Genomic DNA, 21,421 nt, shown 5'->3' with positions numbered 1-21,421 from the left:
TTGTAGCTCTGCAGTGGCTTGGCTCTGACTCATCATGCATGGCGTGTGGTGTGCATCCAGGTCTGTATGTGTGCACATAGTGTATGTGAGAATAACTGTGTGTGTGTGTGTGTTTGCTCCACAGAGTCCAGTGAACATGAGGACAAGAGCACAGACGCCTCTGGGGAGGTTGCTGTTGATGCCTCCATTCCACCCCCACCATCCACTGAGCCCCCCACAGAAGGGGAAGAGGCCCCCAAATCCCCGTCAGATTCCCCCGCTAAAGTCCCAGACGCAAATGAAGAGGAGCTGGGTCCTCTCCCTGACAACTGGGAAATGGCCTACACTGAGAAGGGAGAGGTCTACTTCATAGAGTAAGACTCAGAGATCCTACATAAATGTATTTAACATCTTTCAAAGTGCAAAGACGGGGTTTTGAATCTAAAAATACACTGTTAGTTTGAGGCTACATACTTGTACAGATGATGTTGAAACACTGGGTAAGAAGAAAAACGCAATCCAATTAAATGCACTTCACATAGCTTTTCTACTTAAAATCATAGTTTATGTACCACTGAGTTTGTAAACTTTAGTGCACCCGCCTCAGTTTGAATAATTGATGTAGCTTATTGCTTCAATTTAGACACGCACACAGGATACACGCACAAACACAGACACATACACACACAGATTCACCCTCATGAATGCTTTTGCCCCTATCCTCTCACCCTTACTAATTAATGGCTGAAGGCTAATTAGAGGATAAATGACCATTTAGTTTACCTCACAAAATCCCTTGTTTCTCTTTGGCCGGGTGCTAACACAGACACACAAACCCACAGAAATAATCACACATACACACACACACACACACACACACACACACACACACACACACACACACACACACACTCACCCTCTGCAGAGCAAACGCCACGACTGTTGCTTTGCACTCTTCTCTGTCAGTGATTCTCTCTGTCAGCCTCTCTCTTGACCTCCCTGTGCCCCTTTCCTTACCTCATGCCCTCACTCACACCTCTCTTCCTTCTGCAGTCACAACACCAAAACCACATCATGGCTGGATCCTCGGCTCGCAAAAAAAGCAAAGCCTCCAGAAGAATGCAGCGAAGACGGTGAGTTGGAACTATCAGTTAACCTGTTTGCTTGGCTTTTGTAAGCATTAGTGTGTGTTCGTTTTTCATACTCTATGAAAAAGTGTCCACTTCTGCTGTTTGTGTATGATTGTCCTATTGTGTGTTTCAGAGTCTGTGTGTTTTTTCTCCTCCTGAAAAAGTGAATATTATTGGGGTTTTTTTGTTTTTTTTACTATGCTTATGGTCTCACGGTTGTTATCAGTTATGTTGCTATCATTATTCCTGAATTTCCCCTTAGAGATAAAAAAAGTATCTTCTATTCTATTCTATGAGGATTTCATAGGGGTGATAATAGGTAGGTAGCTGAACCCAAGTAATTAATTTATACCTTGTAATAAATATATATATATATATATATATATATATATATATATATATATTTCCTTAGATTGAATCTTCGCGCTACTGTTTAGGTTGTTAGTTATCTTTTTCAAGCTTTCCATTAAACATAATTATTTCAAGTGGGTATTCAATAAAAAAAAGCTTGCATCAGCTCACCTTGATTTTTATTCCAGTACACAAGAACACATCTACTCCTCTGGACTCTGTCTTAACACACACACACAGACTTGCCTTTCATTTTTACAAAACTATTCTGTACACTTTTCTGTTTGATTTCCTTCTCAGAGAGAAATCAGTGTTTTTCTCTGCTGAAAACGATTTCCGTGATTCAATTTTCTAGTGATGGCGGACGCCGGACACTGAGCCTAACTGTCTGACCATTAAAGGACAGAAGAGCAGAAAAAAGCTACACAGGAGAGTTATACAGCCCGAGCTAAAGGCTAAGAGAGCTAAGCTGTTTGTGATAATATTCATTCCAACCCATGTTCAGCAGTTATTCTGCAGTGATCTGTTCAAACTTGAGAGTCTATCAATAAAATGAAGAGTGAAGTTACGTTAGCTCTGCTTGGTAGATGACCGGACATAGCTAACCAGGACATGTCTCACAGCGTACAGCTGCTAGTAGCGCCACACATAGCCGGCTACAGTAGAATATTAAAACGTTTGCTTGTTGTTATGTTTCAAAAAACAGTGTTATGTAACTGTACTGATAAATACCTTACCTCTCCGGTAAAAAGTTGTCTTGAGCAAAGAAAGTTTGTTCCAAAACAAACACATGCCTGGTTAAAAGTCACATCTTTACGGCAGTGTGTATGAGACTCTGGCCAGATTGTTAACCTTACCAGTAAGCGAGAGCTGAAGATTTTAATGTAAGGTCAAAGAAACAAAAGGAAACAGCTATGTAGTATAGCAGAAAACGTAATTTCTGTTTTTAATAGTCTTATGGCACCTAAGATTCTTTTTTTTTAAAGATTTTTTTGGGATCTTACACCCTTATTTGTTGAGGATTGGACATTAGAGACAGAAACTCATAGAGAGTTGAGGAATAACATGCACGAAAAGGGCCTCAGGCTGGAAGTGAACACAGGCTGCCTGCCATACAGACGCACAGCTTAACCGCTAGGCCAACCCTGTGCCCTAAGAATCATTTTATGATCCAGGAACAAAGTGACCTCTTCTTCTCAAAACAATCACTAATTGAAAGCTCAAAATAACCAAAAACTACTTACAAGAAGCCTCAAATTTTAGTTATTTGAATTTTATTTGACATATTTTGACAAGAAAGAAAGTAATCATCCAATCTTTGTATTATTAAAAGATGATGACTGTAAATGAGATTCAGTGAGTCAGGATAGTAAACAGTGGGTGATTTCAGTTCAGCGATGATGTCAGTCCTGTAATTGAAACACTTTTGTGTTTGTTGAGACAGTGTTGTGTGGTGATTCTCTGTGATGGTCGATAGAGTCATCAGATGATCTTTCATTACTGTTTCTGTCACAGGCTGTGGTCAGTGATTCAGATTATGATGAAATTCAACAGAGCAAAATCTAAAGCAACACAATTCCTCCAGTTCTTCACTTGTCTTCTTTCTCTATTCCCGCCCTTCCTGCACATCATGTCTCTCCTGCACCCCTTTCAATCTCCTCCTCTTTCTCTCTTTCTCTCCTGTCTCCCTTTTTTCTCCCACCTTCATTTCACGTCTCTCTCTCTCTTCCTCTGCCCAGCAAAGGGCCAAACTGTGACAGGAATTCTAATAACATTGCTCTGCTCTGCACAAACTGATTCTCACTCTCTCTCTCTACACACACACACACACACACACACACACACACACTACTGTTGTCCGTTCACAGACCCCTCTCACAACCGTGGCAGAAGCTGTTCAGCCTTGTCTTGGCAAAAAGCAAACTCTCTATCTCCAGCGCTGACCCGACTCCAAGTTTCTGTCGACTGTGACAGTCAGTGATGACTTAGTTTGTGCTTTAATGTAGAGTCTTTGCTTCTGTATCTATTTAATATCTGTTTTGGGGACTTTTTCAAACAGTGCCAAGCTGGTTCTAGTTATGAGAGCTGGAATCATAACTCCACTTCCTCTATCTAACATCTGCTTGATTTGGTGTAAGGGAATGATTGCCTACAACTTAAGCCATTTTTCTATAAATAATGTTAATGTTAGAAATCTTGTTTTGATGAGCCATTGTTTACTAAATCAACTGAAGAGATATGTGACATCTGCCTGACTTAGCCAGTGAGCAATTTCAGATATTAGACCCATCCTGGTGCCATCTGTCAGGGTTGATATAAACAGTATGTCTGTGACACCTGCATTGTGAAATATGTAACATTAAATGAGGGGATATTTCTGACTTGCAGTGAATACCTGTGCTAGAGAAACAGACTTGCATCAGCCATATTTATGAAAGAAGCAAAAAATCCTTCCATAGCTCTCAGTTTTTTTTTATCCATCCATGGTTTTGTGCGATTCTCCACTGTTTATCTGCTCTGTAAAGCAGATATTTCCATTTCCATTTCAGTCTGCCTCTTTCTATCTTTAGAGAAGCAGTAGTAAAAAGACGTTAAAGCTGAGGTGATCACCACTGGCTAAGGATTTAAAATCAAAGACTGCTAGCAGAATGTTTGTGAAAGTCCTGGATGACACATCACATCCCTTCACAGCACCTTTGAATTAATACCTTCCAGAGACAGCTTTAGTTGGCAGGAAACGTTTTTTTTTTTTGTATAATCAGCTCAGCAGCTGCATGGATGACAGAGGGATATAACCAAGCATTATGCTTCTCTTCTTTCTCTCCTTGTTATTGTTTTATTTACAAATCACTCCGGGTCCTGACGCTTTTGAATTTGTGCTGGATTTTATTATCTAATTTGTTTCAACCTTTTGCACTATTGCTCTTCCATTTTTTGCCTCTTCTAAAGCAGTGGTTCTCAAATGGGGGTACGCGAGGGCAACCAAGTAAAATTCCTTTCACACTATGTATTTAATCAGTGTTTGAATTGAATATAACTTTAGGTTCATACAACGAATATTTTACCCAGTAGGTTATTTAATTCCATTGTACCCCCAAAAACCAAGAGACTCCCTCAGACCAGGAATGCTACTGAAAACACCAAGAGAGGTGCTAAAGAAGGCAGAACCACAATCTGCAAAACTTTACCAGTATTTGGGAAAATATGCTTAATAGGATTTACGTCCTCAAGTTACAACCCACCCAAGGCGTTGCAATTTTTCTGCCGGTAGACAACAGTTGCATTAAGCACATCTTCAGTAGCTTTTTTAAAATCCTTTTTATTTATTTATTTTTTTAGCAAATCTTTTATCTGAAATAAATTTTATGTCTTTTTTGTGAAGAAATGTTTATCTATGGTTAAGTAAATAATTTTGGTTTAAGTGCAGCTCCTTGTTTTGATACCAGAAGAGGACACTTTAAGCTGACAATTGTTTCTTTATGCAAAAACGTTTAAAACGTCTTTAGTTATTTTTTATTTCATTATTGAAGTGGTTGTGGTGTTTTGTGCCTATAAGAATTCTCAGGGTTTACAAGGATGTTATTGTCTTAAAGGAATAATCCATAAATTAGACACTCCTAGTACAGTGCTGGGTTTTACGTCTTTTTTATCAACCAAAACTGCTTTGTGCTTGTTAGGGGTACTTGGCAGAAAAAAAAACATTTCACATGGGGTACAAGGCTGAAAAAAGTTTGAGAACCACTATTCTAAAGGATGGATGTGTGACTCTGATCTATTTTTGTCAGATTCTGTAAACACGTTCTCTCTATGGACTGGTCCTTTCTATTTGTTAACCAAAAAAGAAAACAGGTGTTTTAGACATCGCTGGTTTTAAGTGTGAGACCAACAAAGGCTCTTAACAGGCCTCTTAATCAGATCATAACACACAGCTTTCATGCACTGCTCTCCAACCCGTGACTCTGCCGGCTACTCTCCTCTTCACATTTACAAAAAGCAACACAGATATAGAAATACAATTTACTTTGCAATTGAGGCTAAATATTTACACAGTTGCAGATGCACAAGACTTCTTCAGGTTTCTCTGGTTAAGTATACTTAACCAGAGAAGGACACAACTATAGTTGTTTGAGGTGAGCGGTGTATTTGTGCGGTTGTTGAATTCAAGTGGTTTTAACTGTCCATTTAGCTGAAGGATTTCCCACAGGTTCACAGCATCAGACCTGAATAAGACCAACTTTATGTGCATCATCTTTTGCTTCCACCTTATCATCTGTGCTTTTCCTGCCAGGCTTTCCTTCAGCACTTCATAGCCTCATTCATGATTCCCTTTACCCTTGCTCCAATGCTGTGTTTTGGGTGAATTTGAGCAGAGGCTTGTTTGTGTTGACGTGTTGCACGTCCTTATGTGTACATTGTATTGTAACTATACACTGAGACTGACTCAGAGTTCAAAGGCTCGTCACCACAGATCTGGTTTGCTTGTAGTCTTTTTGTCAGACAAGTGTTTTGTTATATTACACAAGGCAATATCTCCTTTCTTACTCTGAGGAAGCAAGAAAAAAGCAGGGCAAGCTTCAAATGTTGGTTTCTATTCTTACTTTGATTCGCTGAGTCCCAGCAGCAGTTTGACATTTTTCTCTGAGCTGCTACCATACATTTACTTATCATTTTGCTAATGAAAGGGACTGGAAAAGATATATGAAAAGTAATGTTTTCAGGAGCAGTCATGATTACACACAGAGAGTTGCCTGGCTCCTTTTTTTATTCTATTTGCTTAAGTGATTAATGGAGATGGAGAGATGTGTGCATTTGTGGAGAGTTAAATAATGTTCTTCCTCTGTTCGACGTGATGGACTTGTGTTCAAAGCTTGCCTCTGAGTTACATCATTATTATTACATTCATTCATGTCTGGCCTCTCTCTGTCTCTGTTTCTCACACTCTTTTACATCAAAGTTCATTTTCTCTTTCTTGCTTATTTAATTTCCTGTCCTTGGTTGTTACATTCAGAAGACAAAATACTCTCAAAGGGTATCGGCTTTACTTTTTTATGTTATTCATTGCTGGGCAATGTTGTTGTACTACTACAATGAAATAGAAAGGTGAACATCACTCCTCCATCATTAAGTTAATTATCATGAGGAGCTTCATAGCCTGTTGTGTGGAGCTTTTAGCTTAAGATGTTGAAGATTCTCGAGCTTCAGCTTCTTTTGTTTATATTTGCTAGTTTTGAGGTTCCTGTATTTCTAAGCCAGCGACTCCTAAAGTAACAGTGCTGGACCCCCGGCTGTTGGAAAACACTATAAAGCCAATCCAAAAATAGAAAAAAAAGCCAAAGATACCAAATTATAAACTGATTGTTAGAAATTTAGAGTACCTATTTGCACATACTGATACGTTTCTTCATACTCTGCCTCCACGGATTTCATCGTTATCCTGGTTTTGTTACCTCTTGGCTCATGTAGCAGTACAGAATGGTTGAAAACAGATCAAACATTTTTTGTTTGCATGGTCTTATACAAAATGAAACCCCTGATTTTGTTTATGTTTTTAAAATAATGGATAAAATATATGCAGTTCAAAATAGTTGTTAATTTTAGAAGGCTTTTGCAACCCCTTATGAGTGACCCAAATTTCAGGGACCACTGATATCATATCAGGCTTTCAGAAATTGTGTTGGTCAATTTTAAAAACTCTGTAAAAACTTTCCAAAAAACCAAATGGTTGAATGAAGGAGCACAGATGGCCTGGTAGTCTAGGTCACACTTTGTGAGGTTTGCTCTTGCAGGGGTGGCCCAGGTTCGATACCAGCCTGTGGTCTCTGTCCTGCTCTATCCACTTTCCTCCCTCATAATTAAAGCCATGAAAAGACCCAAAAGTAGCTTTTAAAAAGGGAATGTTTGATGGTAAATTAAAACTATTGTTGCAGCCTTCAATGCACTTCCTAATATTTCCTCTGGTTACTGTGAAGCTGTTTTTTTGTGGCTTGGTTCTGAGCTCTTGGTGAATCCACTTTTTTTTCTGTGGGTCAGATGAGGCTATGTCCTGTTTTCTTGCCAGCCTGTTGGTCAGGAAGTCTTTATGTTGGACAAAAGAAGAGTCATCTGATGCAAGGAAATCACAGTTAGACATACTGTGAAGCCAGACACAGTTACACATTCACATGAACAAACACCATGACACAAGAAAGCCTCACTGTGCTCTTACTACACACCAACATATGATGATCATGATACAGTTCACATAAACATGCTTCAGCCATTGAGCACTTACACACACATGCACACAGACACACACACAAATAGCGACGCATTTGATTGCATACTAGCACACACAAATACACCGACTCTGAATTCCAACGGCAGGAAATACAGACAAGAAAGAGCCCTCATCTCAGCCGAGGGAAAAAAAAAAAGACTTGCACTGGTGGTTTCCATGGTAACTGTCTCCCTTTCACTTTAGGGGGAGGGCAAGCGTCTACTGGATGAGTTAGGCCGACATTTAAGGTGGCTCATAGACAGGGTGGGAGGGAATTTAAGGTGGTTTGAAGTGTGAATCCATCTCATTCTCTGCCGCAAGGCTCACAAGGGTCGTGTGAGGTAATGGCGCTGCAGTGCCAGCGGTTCAGACAAAAAGTAAAGCAGAGCTGAGATAATTGCAGTGTGCACCCTTCTCACCTTGAACTGCACAGTCAGCATGCTCAGCAGCCAGGACATGCACATACACACACACATTCACACACATTTAATTGCTATCAAGATAATAAAATCTTGTCATAATCCCATTACAGTGGAGGCCATGATGCTGTGGTATAATTGTCAAACAGACCAAATGATTGTAAAAATAATGCAGCTGGTTTGTATTTGTCTGTGTCAGTGTCTGCAACCATGGGTGCTGTAGCCTCTTGAGATGGTGAAGTATTGTTCTGGACTGGGTATTGTATATGTTTACGAGTCTGTAATTTCTTGTAAATAGTGAATGTACTGCAGTCAATAAGTATCTACTAGTATAGGATTTCTGATTACTTAGATTCATTGGAAAGGTTAGGCACAGCAGGTCAGATAAAAATGCTTTAATGTTGACTTTAAAAAATTACATCAAGATATAAATTCTGAACTGTTGTGGTATAAACGTTTTTTTCTAATATTAAGTAATAATATAATATATTTTATCAATTATGATATAATATAATTTAATGTAATGTAATATAATATAATATAATTTGATATAATATAATATAATATAATATAATATAATATAATATAATATAATATAATATAATATAATATAATATAATATATGTTTTTACTGGAGACAAAATGTTTTAGAGGGAAAATTCAAACTTTCCAAATCCAGAATGTACACAAGGTGTAAAACAACTTTTTTTCTTTTTTTTTGAAATAATAAACCAAGACCAGTATTTATTTTGTTCATGAAACTGACAAACGTTAGTCAACATATTTTTTCTTAGAGCTGATGACGATTCACAACTGATATTTACAGCTGTGGTGGAAGTATTTTAAGTTCATTTTAATAAAGCAGTGATGAGATGAAACTGTTAGTGGTGAACAACAACACATTAAAAATCTATGATTTTTCCCCCACTGAGAGTCTAATCTGTCAAAATAGGAGAATTGCATTTCTGTGACAGTCTGACTTCATTGAAGGGTACAGTGTTAGCAAGAGTGAAATGCTGCAGATTTGAACACTTGATACAACGTTAACCAAGGTGGCTCAGTTAAATGAATTTGTTTAGAGAGAGATTTTTCCAAATAGTAACATGACTTAAATTTACCCACTTTTTACTGAGGTGCTAAAGACTGAAGTGAAGTTTTTATCGACCAAAAACAGAACATACTTAAATGGGACTTATAGGCATATTAGTCTAAAAACTAAGAATAAACCAGTGTACTACAAAGAGCCACATCAAAAACGCACTTCCTTTAACACATAAACCAAATGACATAAAATTTTCAAAGCGACATTTGCTATGTTTGTAAGTGTGTTTCAATTCGTACTTGGAGCCGTGTCAAAGACAAATTTCTGTTTTTATTGCAGAAGACATAAAGTACCATCCATCTAGATAGCTATGAGCACATTAGTGATGTAGAGAAAAGAAACTGAAACTTAAGTATCAATCTTATCACCCAAGTATTGATCAATACTGATCACAACGTTGGCATCAACATATTATTTTAGATTGATTGGCACACCACTACTCATAACAATATAATAATTTTTTTAATGAATGGATCTAAGAGCCAAACACTGAAAGGCAATAAGCTGAATGTGGCTCGCGAGCCGCAGGTTGACCACCCCTGGTCTACAATATGTGTCAAATGTTGCCTACACTCCCATCATGTCATTTGAACTAACTACATCAGTTGTGTATTTTCTGACTTCCTACTTTTAACTTCAGTCACAGACATCGATATCACTAATGGCTTATTTTTTTCAAGTTGTTAAAAAGCTAACAAGTTAAAAAGCTAACAAGCCCTGAAATCAACACAATTCAGATCAACATTTTCCAAAAATGCCATGGTGTTCTCCCTCCAGCCAGCAACCACTTTATTTGTGTATGAGGGTATCATACAGGTAAATCCTCACCCAGTCCTCAGTGAGAGCTCTTTGTCTGCAGGAGCCACAGTACAGGGAGGTAAACAGAAACAAGGCATCAGACTCAAAACAGCGTGTGGCACTCTATTGCTTGGCACATTGTTGTTTGCCTCCATATAGGCCACTTAAATAGTAAATATATCATTAGTTGATTTTAATGATGTTCGCTCAGGTCACATGCTGTTAGGACACAGTGCTAAGGATATGTTTGCACATTTCATTCCCAGCTCTTCAAGCGAGACAAGTGTGGCAGATAAACTTCTCTCTCTGGTTCACCTGCCACTACTACTGTTCACTCCTTTCCATACAAATCAGACATCACACCATTATACACACTCCTCCTTTTTCTTCTTTATTTTGCTGTTTTCATTCTCCTCACACAGATCCCCTTTTCTGCTTCCCAGGTTTTCATTGTTTTGAATCTTCCTTTTGATATGTTTTGGATGTGTGTACTGCACATTAGATGTAATTAAAAAGATCAATGCCAAACCAGGTGATGCCATGTACAGTAAGTGTGCCACCTTTGAATCTGTGTGACTCTCGTACTCTTGCTTTGTTTTATTTCCCCGTGGAAAGGTCCCTCCCACAGACCTAGTCATGAATTAATCCTTGATACAAGACATGAGGATGAATTATGATAAAGGAGGTGATCAACCTCTCCAGAAAGCCAGCTGATGAATTCTAATCAGGGTGGTATTTCACTGTACTCCCAGTATATGTTTGAGTGGGAGGGGAACAGCTTGTGCAGATGGGTTGTTTCTGTGGGTGTGCTTATTTTTATGTTAGCTGAGTTGTATTCTGAGGTCAGTTTTTTTCTCTCTGTGTGAGTGAAATGTGTATATCAAAGATGAAAAAACTCTAATTTTACACACACACACACACACACACACACACACACACACACACACACACACACACACACACACACACACACACACACACACACACACGCACGCAAAGAGATCTCATTATAATGCAGCATATATAGTGTAAAAGTACAAGTGTGCGTTTCAGTGGAAAGTTCAGAGAAGCAGAAAAGAAGGATGGAACACTGAATTCGAGAAATTTAGCCGTACCGTGACCCATTTCTTTTACAATAGATAAAGAGAGCCTAATTCAGTGAAAAAGCTGGATAGAAACAAAAAACTAGGAGGGAAAGGAAGGAGACAATACAACAGTTTTGGGGGTGAAGAATTTAGAAACAAACATGTTGGGTGTAGCAAACGTAGGCTGTGAATGATTTGCACACATTTTAGTATTAAAAAAAGGAGATGGAAAGAGGACATGTTTGGATAATTTGGATGCTCTTTCCGCATCCTGTTTTGTCTTGATGTCTTTGTTGTGATTCCTGTCTCCATGAAGAAGCCATCGCCACAGATCGAAGTGTTGTTTGTCTAATAAGGGGCACTTTGGGAGCAACTTGCTGTGAGCTGGGAGATTCATGTTGTCTCCCCTCGCTGGTTCAATTTAGTTTGTACATTCCCTCCTCTGCTCTCAGAATAAACTGACTTCATTTCCCTCGTCTGTTTTCTCCTTCCTCTCAGAGCTGCCCTATGGCTGGGAGAAGATAGATGACCCCATCTACGGCAGCTACTATGTAGAGTAAGTCTCCCAGCTGACTTGGTTAGCTGCTGTTCGGCTGTAAAGCAAAGGAATGCGGTCCTGTGGTTTTCAATGCCGTGTTCAGACTGATACTTTAAATTTAGTTGCATTGAAAATAAAATGCTTTTTTTTACCTCTCAAACATTTTTAAACATTTGATTGTAGTTTAGATTTAATAGTTAATGGGTAAATTATATTAAATCTAATGAGAAACAAATTGTGAATGATTTGATTTAACTTGCAGTACATATTGTAGGTAGATCCAAGGCAGACTGAACAAACAAAACAATTATTAACAAGTTAAACGACACATTAATTTGGCAGACAAGGACTGTGGATCAGGTTATTGCTTTATTCCAGTGTTATTTTATTGTCTGCACAACCTTACTCACAGGTTCAGTAGAAACATTAGTTGCAATCAATATTCACTGGCATTCTGCTCTATTTTTCTACTGTTTTCAGATAAATATCTATGCCCAAAGCATTTGAGCTAAAGTTCAGGTTGCTGTGAGTTGGTGTTGAGCAGTTTGCAGAAATATGACCTGTGTGAGGCTCAGCAGCTACCCATCATCATTACAAACATCTGTTGTTTGAGAGCTAAAGAGACTCACACTGAAACACTGATACACCAGCAGACACTTGGTGAAAACATTCACCCGTCCTCCTCTTTATTCCATTGTTTTGGCTTTTAAGTCACATCAACCGAAGAACTCAGTTTGAGAACCCAGTCCTGGAGGCCAAGAGACGTCTGGAGCAGCAGAGGCAGATGCAGAGCCAGGGACTCTCAGCTCTCCCACTGCCCACTATATACAGAGGTACTTATGAATTCTGTAGACTGTGCAGCATGTAGTGATATACAGGTTGCACAGCAGAATTTACATGAACTGCTGAATGACATGTGGAGCCTCAAAACACACACACTCATAGGTTTCATGTTAAAGATATCCTTTATTTTACACTGAGAAGTTTATCATGTTTGCTTAGATCCCCTCATTCAGTATAATGAGCTGTTTCATGAGTATCTGACAGCCCAGATGCACAATGTCACGATGCACAGAGTCTAATAGAAATAACTGTCAGAGCGTGGGATACAGAACATGCTCGCCTTGAGGCAGCTATCGGGCTAATCCAGGCACACATATAAGGACAAACTAGATTAGTTCATAGTGCACTGCTTTACCCGAATGAAAAGTTCACATCTCCAATGAATTATCAAACATTGAGGCTCATTTGTCTTCATGAGCTTTTTATGTAATCAGCGATTGATTGATTCAGAAAGACACAAAGTAAAATTCTTTGAAGGTTATGTTCAAACTGCCATGATTACAGAAATGTGTCACAACAAAGCTGCAAGTTCCCAAATATTGATCGTTCTAAAACTTCTTCCTGTCTTCACCTTCTCCCTCTGCAGAGAAGCCATTGTTTACAAGGGACCCAACCCAGCTGAAGGGCACCTTCCTGTCAACAGCCCTGCAGAAGAGCAACATGGGATTTGGCTTCACGATCATAGGGGGTGATGAGCCAGATGAGTTTCTGCAAGTGAAGAGTGTAATACCAGAGGGACCTGCTGCTCAGGACGGGAAGATGGACACAGGTAACGATGTTACAAAACTGGTTGAGACATAAATCGAGGTTTGACAGATTTTAGAGTGCCACTGCTGTAATTCTATATGTATCAAGGTGCTGAAGTACAGTGTCATTTTTCTGACACCTCAGCAGGATGGACCATAATTTCCTGCTACAGCAGACCACGAGCAGGGACCTTCAGTGGCAGAGTTAACATTTCATTCAAGCAGATTCATACCTGCCTGACAGCTCATGTCTGTCAATAATTCTCATACCAAAACAGCAACTCAGCTAGAGTAAATTTTGTGGAGTGTTATTTCAAATTAAGGTAATACTTGTACTTCTACCAATGGAGTAAGGATCTAGTGATAAAAAGTATGGATCAGTTCAGTGGTTGAGGATTTAAGCTGGAAACATTGATTTCTTCTGTAGGGGAATTTGAAGTTGGTACCTAAGCTCTGTCTGAGGGCCTAAACTTTTTTTTTTTAAACAATATTTTTAATCTTTTAAAGGTCTTTCACAAGTACTCAAAAACAGCTGATAAAATAAATGAATGGTGCTAGTGATGTGAACACAAGTTGTATTCTGGGAACTCCTTAAGCACTTATTAAAAATGAGCAACTTATTGGTGGAGATTTCTGTTTCCCCACAAAAAAACCAATTCATCTTCAAAGGGAATGTCATTGGCCCTTGGTGGCATAATGGGGCTGCCCTATTTTTTGCCTGTAGCACTGCGTGTCCCAGACAAGGACTTCGGATCCCTTCCAGCACACACTGTGTGCTCTGTCAGTGCACTTTGATGTTCTGCTTTAATGACACTAAGCTTGACTGATTTGATCAGCTGTAACTTGCACCAACCCACACAACACCTACTTCATTAGAGACAGATTTCTCCTCATACAGCAGCACTGCTGGTGGGATAGTACTACACAAGCAACAGTGGTACTAGTTTTATAAAAAAAAAATAATAAGGCGCACACAGATACACTGATATTTTCATTTATGTTTTAAAGTATAATAACAAAAATGTAACAAGTAGATGTAACCTTTACACATGCAGCATAAGAAAGGGATACAATGCTAATTTAATACCACTGCTTTTAGTAAACCGCTTAAATGGTCTGTGAGGAGTTTGAAAGTGATCTTGAAAAAGTCTCCCTTCTAGAAATATGCCAGACTGTAATCCACACTTAAAATTGAGATTATCAGCGCCAATATTGCTGGTTGCATATTATTTTGAATTGCTACTTTTTAGCTTCCAGTTCGGGTCGACCAGGACCAGAATGATTTACGAGACATTTAGGTCTCTATGACAACAGAGACCTAAACCACAGCTGACAAAGTTAAGTAGAGAGAAGAGATAAAACACAGAGATATGTGTTTTATCTCTGCTGAAAGTGATTTCTGTGATTAATTTTGTAGTGATGGTGGACACTGGAGCCTAACTGTCAGACAGAAAAAGGACAGAAGAGCAGAAAAAAGCTAAACAGGAGAGTGATACAGCCTGAGCTAAAGGCTAATTAGTCTTTAGCTCAGGCTGTATTACTCCATAACACAGGGGCTGAGCTGTTTGTAATAATGTCTATTCCAACCCACAGTCAGCAGTTATTCTGCAGTGGTCTGTTCAAACTTGAGAGTCTATCAATAAAATGAAAAGTGAGGTTACTTTAGCTCTGCTTGCCAGCTGCGCTAAATATAAACTGCTACTACCTATAGCCGGCTTCGTCTGCTTGATGTCACGTTTCAAAATGTAGAGCTACGTAACTGTACTTTTAAATAACTTACCTCGGCGCGTTGTATCCAGTAAAATTTTGTCTTAAAGAAAGAAAATTTGTTTCGATCCAATCTCCACTTAATTTAAAAACAAACACACGCCTTGCTAAAAGTTATTTACAACAGTGTGCGGAGACTCCGGGCCGCAAAACAAATCCTCCTCATAGCGTCTTTAATTTGACATCTGGCATATGCATGATAAACCCTCTTAAAAAAAAACGTGTAAGATTGATGCCTTTTGAAATACGTCCAACAGAAATGAACAACTGTGACTGAAGTGATTGGGTTTGAGAGGTGAAAAAGCTAGAAACCACTGAGGATGTACATTTGACCCAGTGAGTCTTTAACAGTCTGCTTCTGGAGGTTACAGAGATATTTTTTTACATTTTACCGAAAACAAACTTTCTGTTGGTCCGAACTGTCAAGAGTTGATGTTGCTGGGTTAAATATTTTCACAGACTCAGTGAAAGACCTACAGTATGCTTTGAACCTGTAAGCTGGCCCCATGTCTGGCACTGTTAGTGTCTAAACTGCTTATTCGTAGCTCATTTTAGAGCTGGGAATCCTCCTCCCTCCTCCCTGCTTTCATGTCTCTCCCTCTGCCTATCAGTTTCTCTTTTATCTGGAATCCATCTCTCCCTATTTTATCCTCATCTCTCTCTTTGTCTCTCTGGCTCACCCTTTATTATGCTTCCTTATCTAACCATGTCATCTGACACTTCTTCTCTGCTTTCAGCCTCAGTATATTTTCATCCTTTTTCTTTTGCTCTCCAGTTTCTCTTTCTTTATCCCTCTATCCTGGTCCCTCATCCTTCCCTTCTCTCTCTGTTCAGATTCCTGGCCTGCTCCTCTCTCTCTGTGTGACATTGCCGGAGCCGCTCACACACATGCACGCAGTCACAGTGTGACACACAGGCACTCCCTGCCTGAGATTAGCTGGCCTATTTGAGCTGTGCGGCATTGCTCTGAGGGATTGTGTATGATCGTGCATGGGACATGTGCGACATGTGTTTATGGGCGTGCACATGCACGTGCATGTCTGCATGTGTGACAGAAAGTGCCTTCAGAAGTGTGAAATAGAGGATTTGAGGCAGCTGCATTTGCCATGGGGCTGTGACTTTAAAGCTTAAATCCATAACTTTCCACACGTTCAAACTACAGCAGAGATCACAGAGTATAAAGTGTCACATTTGTAAGTTGTTTCACCTCAACGTGATAACAGGTTTTTAGGAAAATGTCATGGATGAACTGGAAAGGATGAACATGAATACAGCACAAAGTTCTTTGACAGGATCGTTGTATGGAGACTAAGACAGGTGTTTCATGTCTTGGACCTAAAACTAGCCGTGACTAACCTTTTTTTTTAAGTTGAGATTAATCCTACAGGTCTCTGTGAACAGTATTAAACTCCACTTGTTTGGGATTTTCTTGACCTGTGAGATTTTTTTAGGAACAAATGGTAAAAAGTATATCCTCAGCACAGTATGTTTACACATGAACATGGTCCCATTGTGTGAGTAATGTGACTGAAGCTGTCATCTCCTTCCTCCTCAGGTGATGTCATCGTCTACATTAATGACATCTGTGTGCTCGGGACCACACACGCAGACGTTGTCAAGCTTTTCCAGTCCGTACCGATTGGCCAGAGTGTCACCCTTGTGCTTTGCCGAGGCTATCCTCTGCCCTTTGACCCCGAGGACCCAAGTGGTGCAGCTAGCAGCTCCATGACACCCATTGGCCTGGAGCATCGCCCTCTAGTTGTGAATGGCCGAACCAGCTATGACCCCTACCTGGAGTACCTGTCGTTAAGCTCCCAGCTCCCCTCTCAGGCTCTGGCCTCACACCCTGGAGACACGCATCTAGATGGCTCCTCCCTGCCGCCCACCACACCTGGTTCAGCATCAGCACTAACACCTCATGATGACATGTCCATGGCTCCTTCGGGGGCTTCAGGGGGTGCTGGGGCAACAGCACAAGCAGCAGAGCTTCTCACAGTTACTATGGTGAAAGGGTCAGAGGGATTTGGGTTCACCATTGCAGATAGTCCCACTGGTCAGCGAGTAAAACAGGTACTACGACAAACCCGTTCAGAAATAGGAGTGATCAGACTTGTTTTGACCTGTTAATCCATATGAAATTAAGCCGTGCTGTACAATAACTTTGGCTTGGCCTTTAACTGAAGATCTGCCGTTAAAAAAAAAAGCTTAGCCTGTAATCCATTTAAGATGCAGTTTGTATTCATAAATGAACAGAGACAAGAAGGTCCCAAAAAAAAAGATCACTAGTTAAACTTTGGAGGCGGTATCACAGGGGTCGTAGGATCAATTCCAGGTCCCAACCAGATTTGGTGCTTGTCACTTTCCCTATCTCTTCAAAAGTTACCTTTCTCTCTAAAGCTGTCTTATTTAATAAAGGCAAAATGTTCAAAGTAATCCAAATCAATTAATGCACAAATGCATGATTAAATAAATAGATAAATGAGCAGCAAAGCTGTAATGGAAATGATGACAAGTTTAAATGTGCCTACATGTGAACCAGGCTGTGAGAAATAAATCGAATAGAAGAGAAGATTTATGAGAGAGAAAGATATTAATTTTAGTCTCTATTGTATTTGTTCATTAAAAAGTCGGCACCACTGAAAACATCAGTCTTTATTTGCTGTTAAGCTTTCAACCCCTATGCTTTTCAACAAATAATTGAAGCCTAACGTTAAGGAAGGTGACTGCATCTGTTTCTGGGACTTCTTTCATCTGTTGTGATTATCTAGGATAAGAAAATCTTCACGCCAGTATCTTTAGATTAGAAGGCTGAGCACAATCCAGTTAGGTGATCCTCCTCCAAAATGTTTTAACATCAGGAATCTATTGAATTAGTTTGACTGCAGCTCAAATTCATGACCGGATGATTATTTGGCAAATAAAGTATCCATAAATAAATGATTGGATTTAAAATGTTTGTGCTGAAACTAAAAAACTAACACTAAGAGAATTTATCTCATGTGAGATATTTGGTGCTGTGTTGTGGTGCAGGTGCTGGAGCCAGGCTCACAGGCAGCATCGGGGCTGATAGAAGGAGACCTTATCCTGGAGGTGAACCAGCAGCCAGTGGCTGCAGCAGGACATGGGCGAGTAGTAGAGATGCTCAAAGAATGTCCTGTGGGAGCTGAGGCCACACTCCTCATACAGAGAGCAGGAACAGGTGAGAAAAAGAAAATATTCTGCCCATGTTTCTGTTTCTTAACGAGTTCAAATACTCGAATGCCAGATTGATTCATAGTGGAGGACAGATAAGACTTGAAAAGTTCTTCTGATCAGTTGATTGTGCTATTACACACAACTACCATGTCTTAACAGTTGCTTTTGAAGGTTCAAATTTCTTCCAAAGTCAGAATCAAATCATTTTTCTTGATCAGTTTATCCTTAGAACAGTTAATACAGTACGATCTAAAAACAAATTTTCATAAGTTTTGCCTTTTAGCAGAAATACTGAAAGGTCCAGTGCAAAAGCATCTTCCCAGATACCTCAGGGTGCAGTCCGCTTCTCATTCTCATCCCAGCTGCATCTCTACAGAAAAGGGAGTCAAGTAGAGTTGACAGTGAGAGCTGGAAGAGAAAAAGAGATTTTGATTATGATCATTCAGAGACATGATCTATTTTTGAACACTTTCAAACCAGAGTGGGCCTTATTTGGATTTTGTTTCAGTCTCTGGAGGAGGTGTTATTTTTGGAATATTAAATACTTTTCAGGCAAGATGAAGAGTTTTGCTTGATGTCAAACTTGGTGTAAATATTCTTGTACTGCTCATTGCCCAAACAGCTGTTTTCCTAAAAGTCGAATGATTAAGTTTTATTTCACAAACCAATTATTTTTTTAGTTGTTGTTCAACAAAGGACACTTTACTGTAGCCCTTGGGGAATGATATCACTGCTGTTTACAACGATCAAAGGAAACATCAAACACTAGAAAACACACACTGGAAGATAACATTTTTTTCATATGAGCTGAGTCATCCAGAGAGAGTGCTCAGAAATATTTAAGATCAAAAACAGCGTGAGCAGATGTCAGAGGAAGTGTTGCGTGTGTCACACCATGTGTTGTCAGTATTTTACAAATGAGGTTTCATCACTTACACGTCATTGATGTTTCCACTGTAACAGGATGTGGAAACACCAGAGGGAATTAAAGACAATGAGGTGTTAAAGCGTAAGGAAAATGAAAAGAGGAGAGCATTTTGAATGCTGCAGTAAGTTGAGTTGAGTGATTAAGTGGATCCGGCCATTACGGGTGGGACAGCTCTGTGTTTACTTCCAGTCGAGGCTGCTTTTCACTCTTTATGATGATGTTCCAATTCAACAAACAGCATGCCTTTGGACTCTCAGATTGACATGCATTGGGGAGAGCTGTAACTGAATGAAAATGTGGGCTAAAAAGAGCTGAAAATCTTCACAGTCCTATTTGTTGTTTTGAATTTGCAAGTATGTTGATTGTCTCCGTGTGTGGTTGGCCACCCACTATCCCATTTTGGTGTTTGTCTTGGGGACCGTTTCTTTTCCAGATTGGAATGTTTCCTTCTTCACTCACTGAAATGAAAAGCAAACATTTACTACTGGCAGATTATTGTAATGCAGATTTTAAAGGTTTCCACAAAATTTGAATAATCGAATCATAGTCACACACTGCATTGCAGCTGAGCTTGAGTTGCTCCAAACAATCTTTGAAACAACATTCATCCTTTTATCTGCCTCATACAGTGAATGAAATCTGTTTAAAAACATAAAGTAACAGAAATGTAATGCATGTTAGCACAAAAAAGGAACAAGGGAATTTCAGAGTGGTATAAACTAAATTGAGGTTTTGTCGTTGTCCCCCTTTTTGTCTGTTTCAGGATTGGGTGCTTGCCAGGAAGTTAAATGAGAGTGAAAGTTTTAGTTTTATGACATGTGCTCTGGCTCTGGTTTTCTTAAATGTGTACTGGTCAGGGGATCAGAATTGGATTGTACCACACAGCAGTCTGATTCAAGCAAAGGAACCCTGATTCTCTATTGACTGTTTCACACGGCTGCTTTTTATCATTTCTCAAGGGATAAAATGTCACCAGTTCAAAGTAAATACTCACTGATCTTAATGGAACAATGAGGAGAAATTTTATATATGATCTCTTTTGCACTGCTTGTTTTTATAGATTATAATTAATGAGAAGAGATAACAATCAGCCTATTGTGCATCCCAGGTTAAATTAATGGAAATGTGACAGGAGTTATTATTGCAGCACCTGAAAAGCAATAAAAAAGGTAATAAAATAATATACCATGACATGTCAGACTAGCTGATGAAAATAGTGCTGGAGGGCTCACAGATTTTTATCCAGTCCTGTGTCGTGTCCTATGGTCTACTAATGACAGATAAAGATGATTTATTAAAGGCCCAGTGAATAGATTATATTTTAAATGTTGTTTAGTGAATGAAACTCAATTGATGACCATTAAATAGAGCTTAATCTATGTTGGCATGAGTATCTGGGGTGTTTTAGCAGGATTCTGGACAGTGTGTGTGTGTGTGTGACTATACGTCAGCATGTGTACGTGAGCAGCTGAGACAAAATGTTGTGGTGCTGAGCAGCCCAGCAGATGACCATACAGAGCCAGCATCTGCCACCTGGTGGTTAACCTTTGCAAAGACACACACTTGTGTTACATTGTGAAGTGGCCCATTTTAAAAGGACACTGAAATTTTACACACAGTCGTATTCATCATTAGTCATACACACTAATGTGTGCTTATATCAACACGTATACAAACACCTTGCAACAGTTATCATCAGAAAAACTAAGCTAACGTGCCAAATCACCCTCATCTGCCAAACATGCATGCTTCTCATCTCAACAGTTTCTATGAAACAACTCAAGACAACAGCCCCACGGGGACTATCAGCCTGACATGCCCACTGTGACTCTGTGTGTGTGTGTGTATTTGTATGTGCAGGGTGAAAGAGAGGACAAGGTCCTTCACCGTGACTCAGTCGTGCAAAATGTCAGTGAAAATTAAAACGTGCTTGTGTTTTAAGGAAAGTAGGACTCTGGTGCAAAACATCAGAGCAATTTAACCTCACAACATGATTTGAGATGTGCGACTCGGAGTATCAGTTCTTTGTGTAACACAGACAGCGTGTTAGGCTTCCTCTGTTTGTGTGTGTGTGTTTGTGTGTGTGACTGTGTCTGACTGTGGTAGCGTGGGCACTCTGCCAGAGTTCCACTGAGTTCTGGTCGTGTTCACAGCTCCATCCCCTGACATCCCCGTTTGAAGCAGAGCCAACCACAGACCAGAGACATTTTGCTCCACCAATCAGCATGCAGATTATGGCTGTGGAGAAAAGGGTGTCAGGCTTCACAAGCCAATCAGGCCGATC

The 21,421-nt window shown here is 39.6% G+C and overlaps 1 protein-coding gene across 8 annotated transcripts in view; it reads left to right on the top strand.

Annotated features, from left to right (window-relative positions):
* The window catches only part of magi2b (membrane associated guanylate kinase, WW and PDZ domain containing 2b), a 97,330-nt gene that overhangs the window by 60,118 nt on the left and 15,791 nt on the right, over positions 1-21,421 (top strand). For all 8 annotated transcript variants that reach the window (XR_012598855.1, XM_074676823.1, XM_074676822.1 and 5 more), the window contains exons 5-11: positions 125-353; positions 1,033-1,112; positions 11,619-11,676; positions 12,370-12,491; positions 13,088-13,270; positions 16,570-17,084; positions 18,045-18,213. Coding sequence is in view for 7 of the 8 variants with exons in the window: in XM_074676823.1 (XP_074532924.1) it covers positions 125-353; positions 1,033-1,112; positions 11,619-11,676; positions 12,370-12,491; positions 13,088-13,270; positions 16,570-17,084; positions 18,045-18,213 (1,356 nt within the window). In the remaining variant the exon portion in view is untranslated. The remainder of the gene's footprint in view (positions 1-124; positions 354-1,032; positions 1,113-11,618; positions 11,677-12,369; positions 12,492-13,087; positions 13,271-16,569; positions 17,085-18,044; positions 18,214-21,421) is intronic.

This window comes from Halichoeres trimaculatus, unplaced genomic scaffold (assembly GCF_033239565.1).
Source record: "Halichoeres trimaculatus isolate MK-OKI-2021-1 unplaced genomic scaffold, fHalTri1.1 fHalTri1_scaffold_10, whole genome shotgun sequence".
Taxonomy (NCBI): domain Eukaryota; kingdom Metazoa; phylum Chordata; class Actinopteri; order Labriformes; family Labridae; genus Halichoeres; species Halichoeres trimaculatus.
This window is presented reverse-complemented; position numbering and strand designations above follow the sequence as displayed.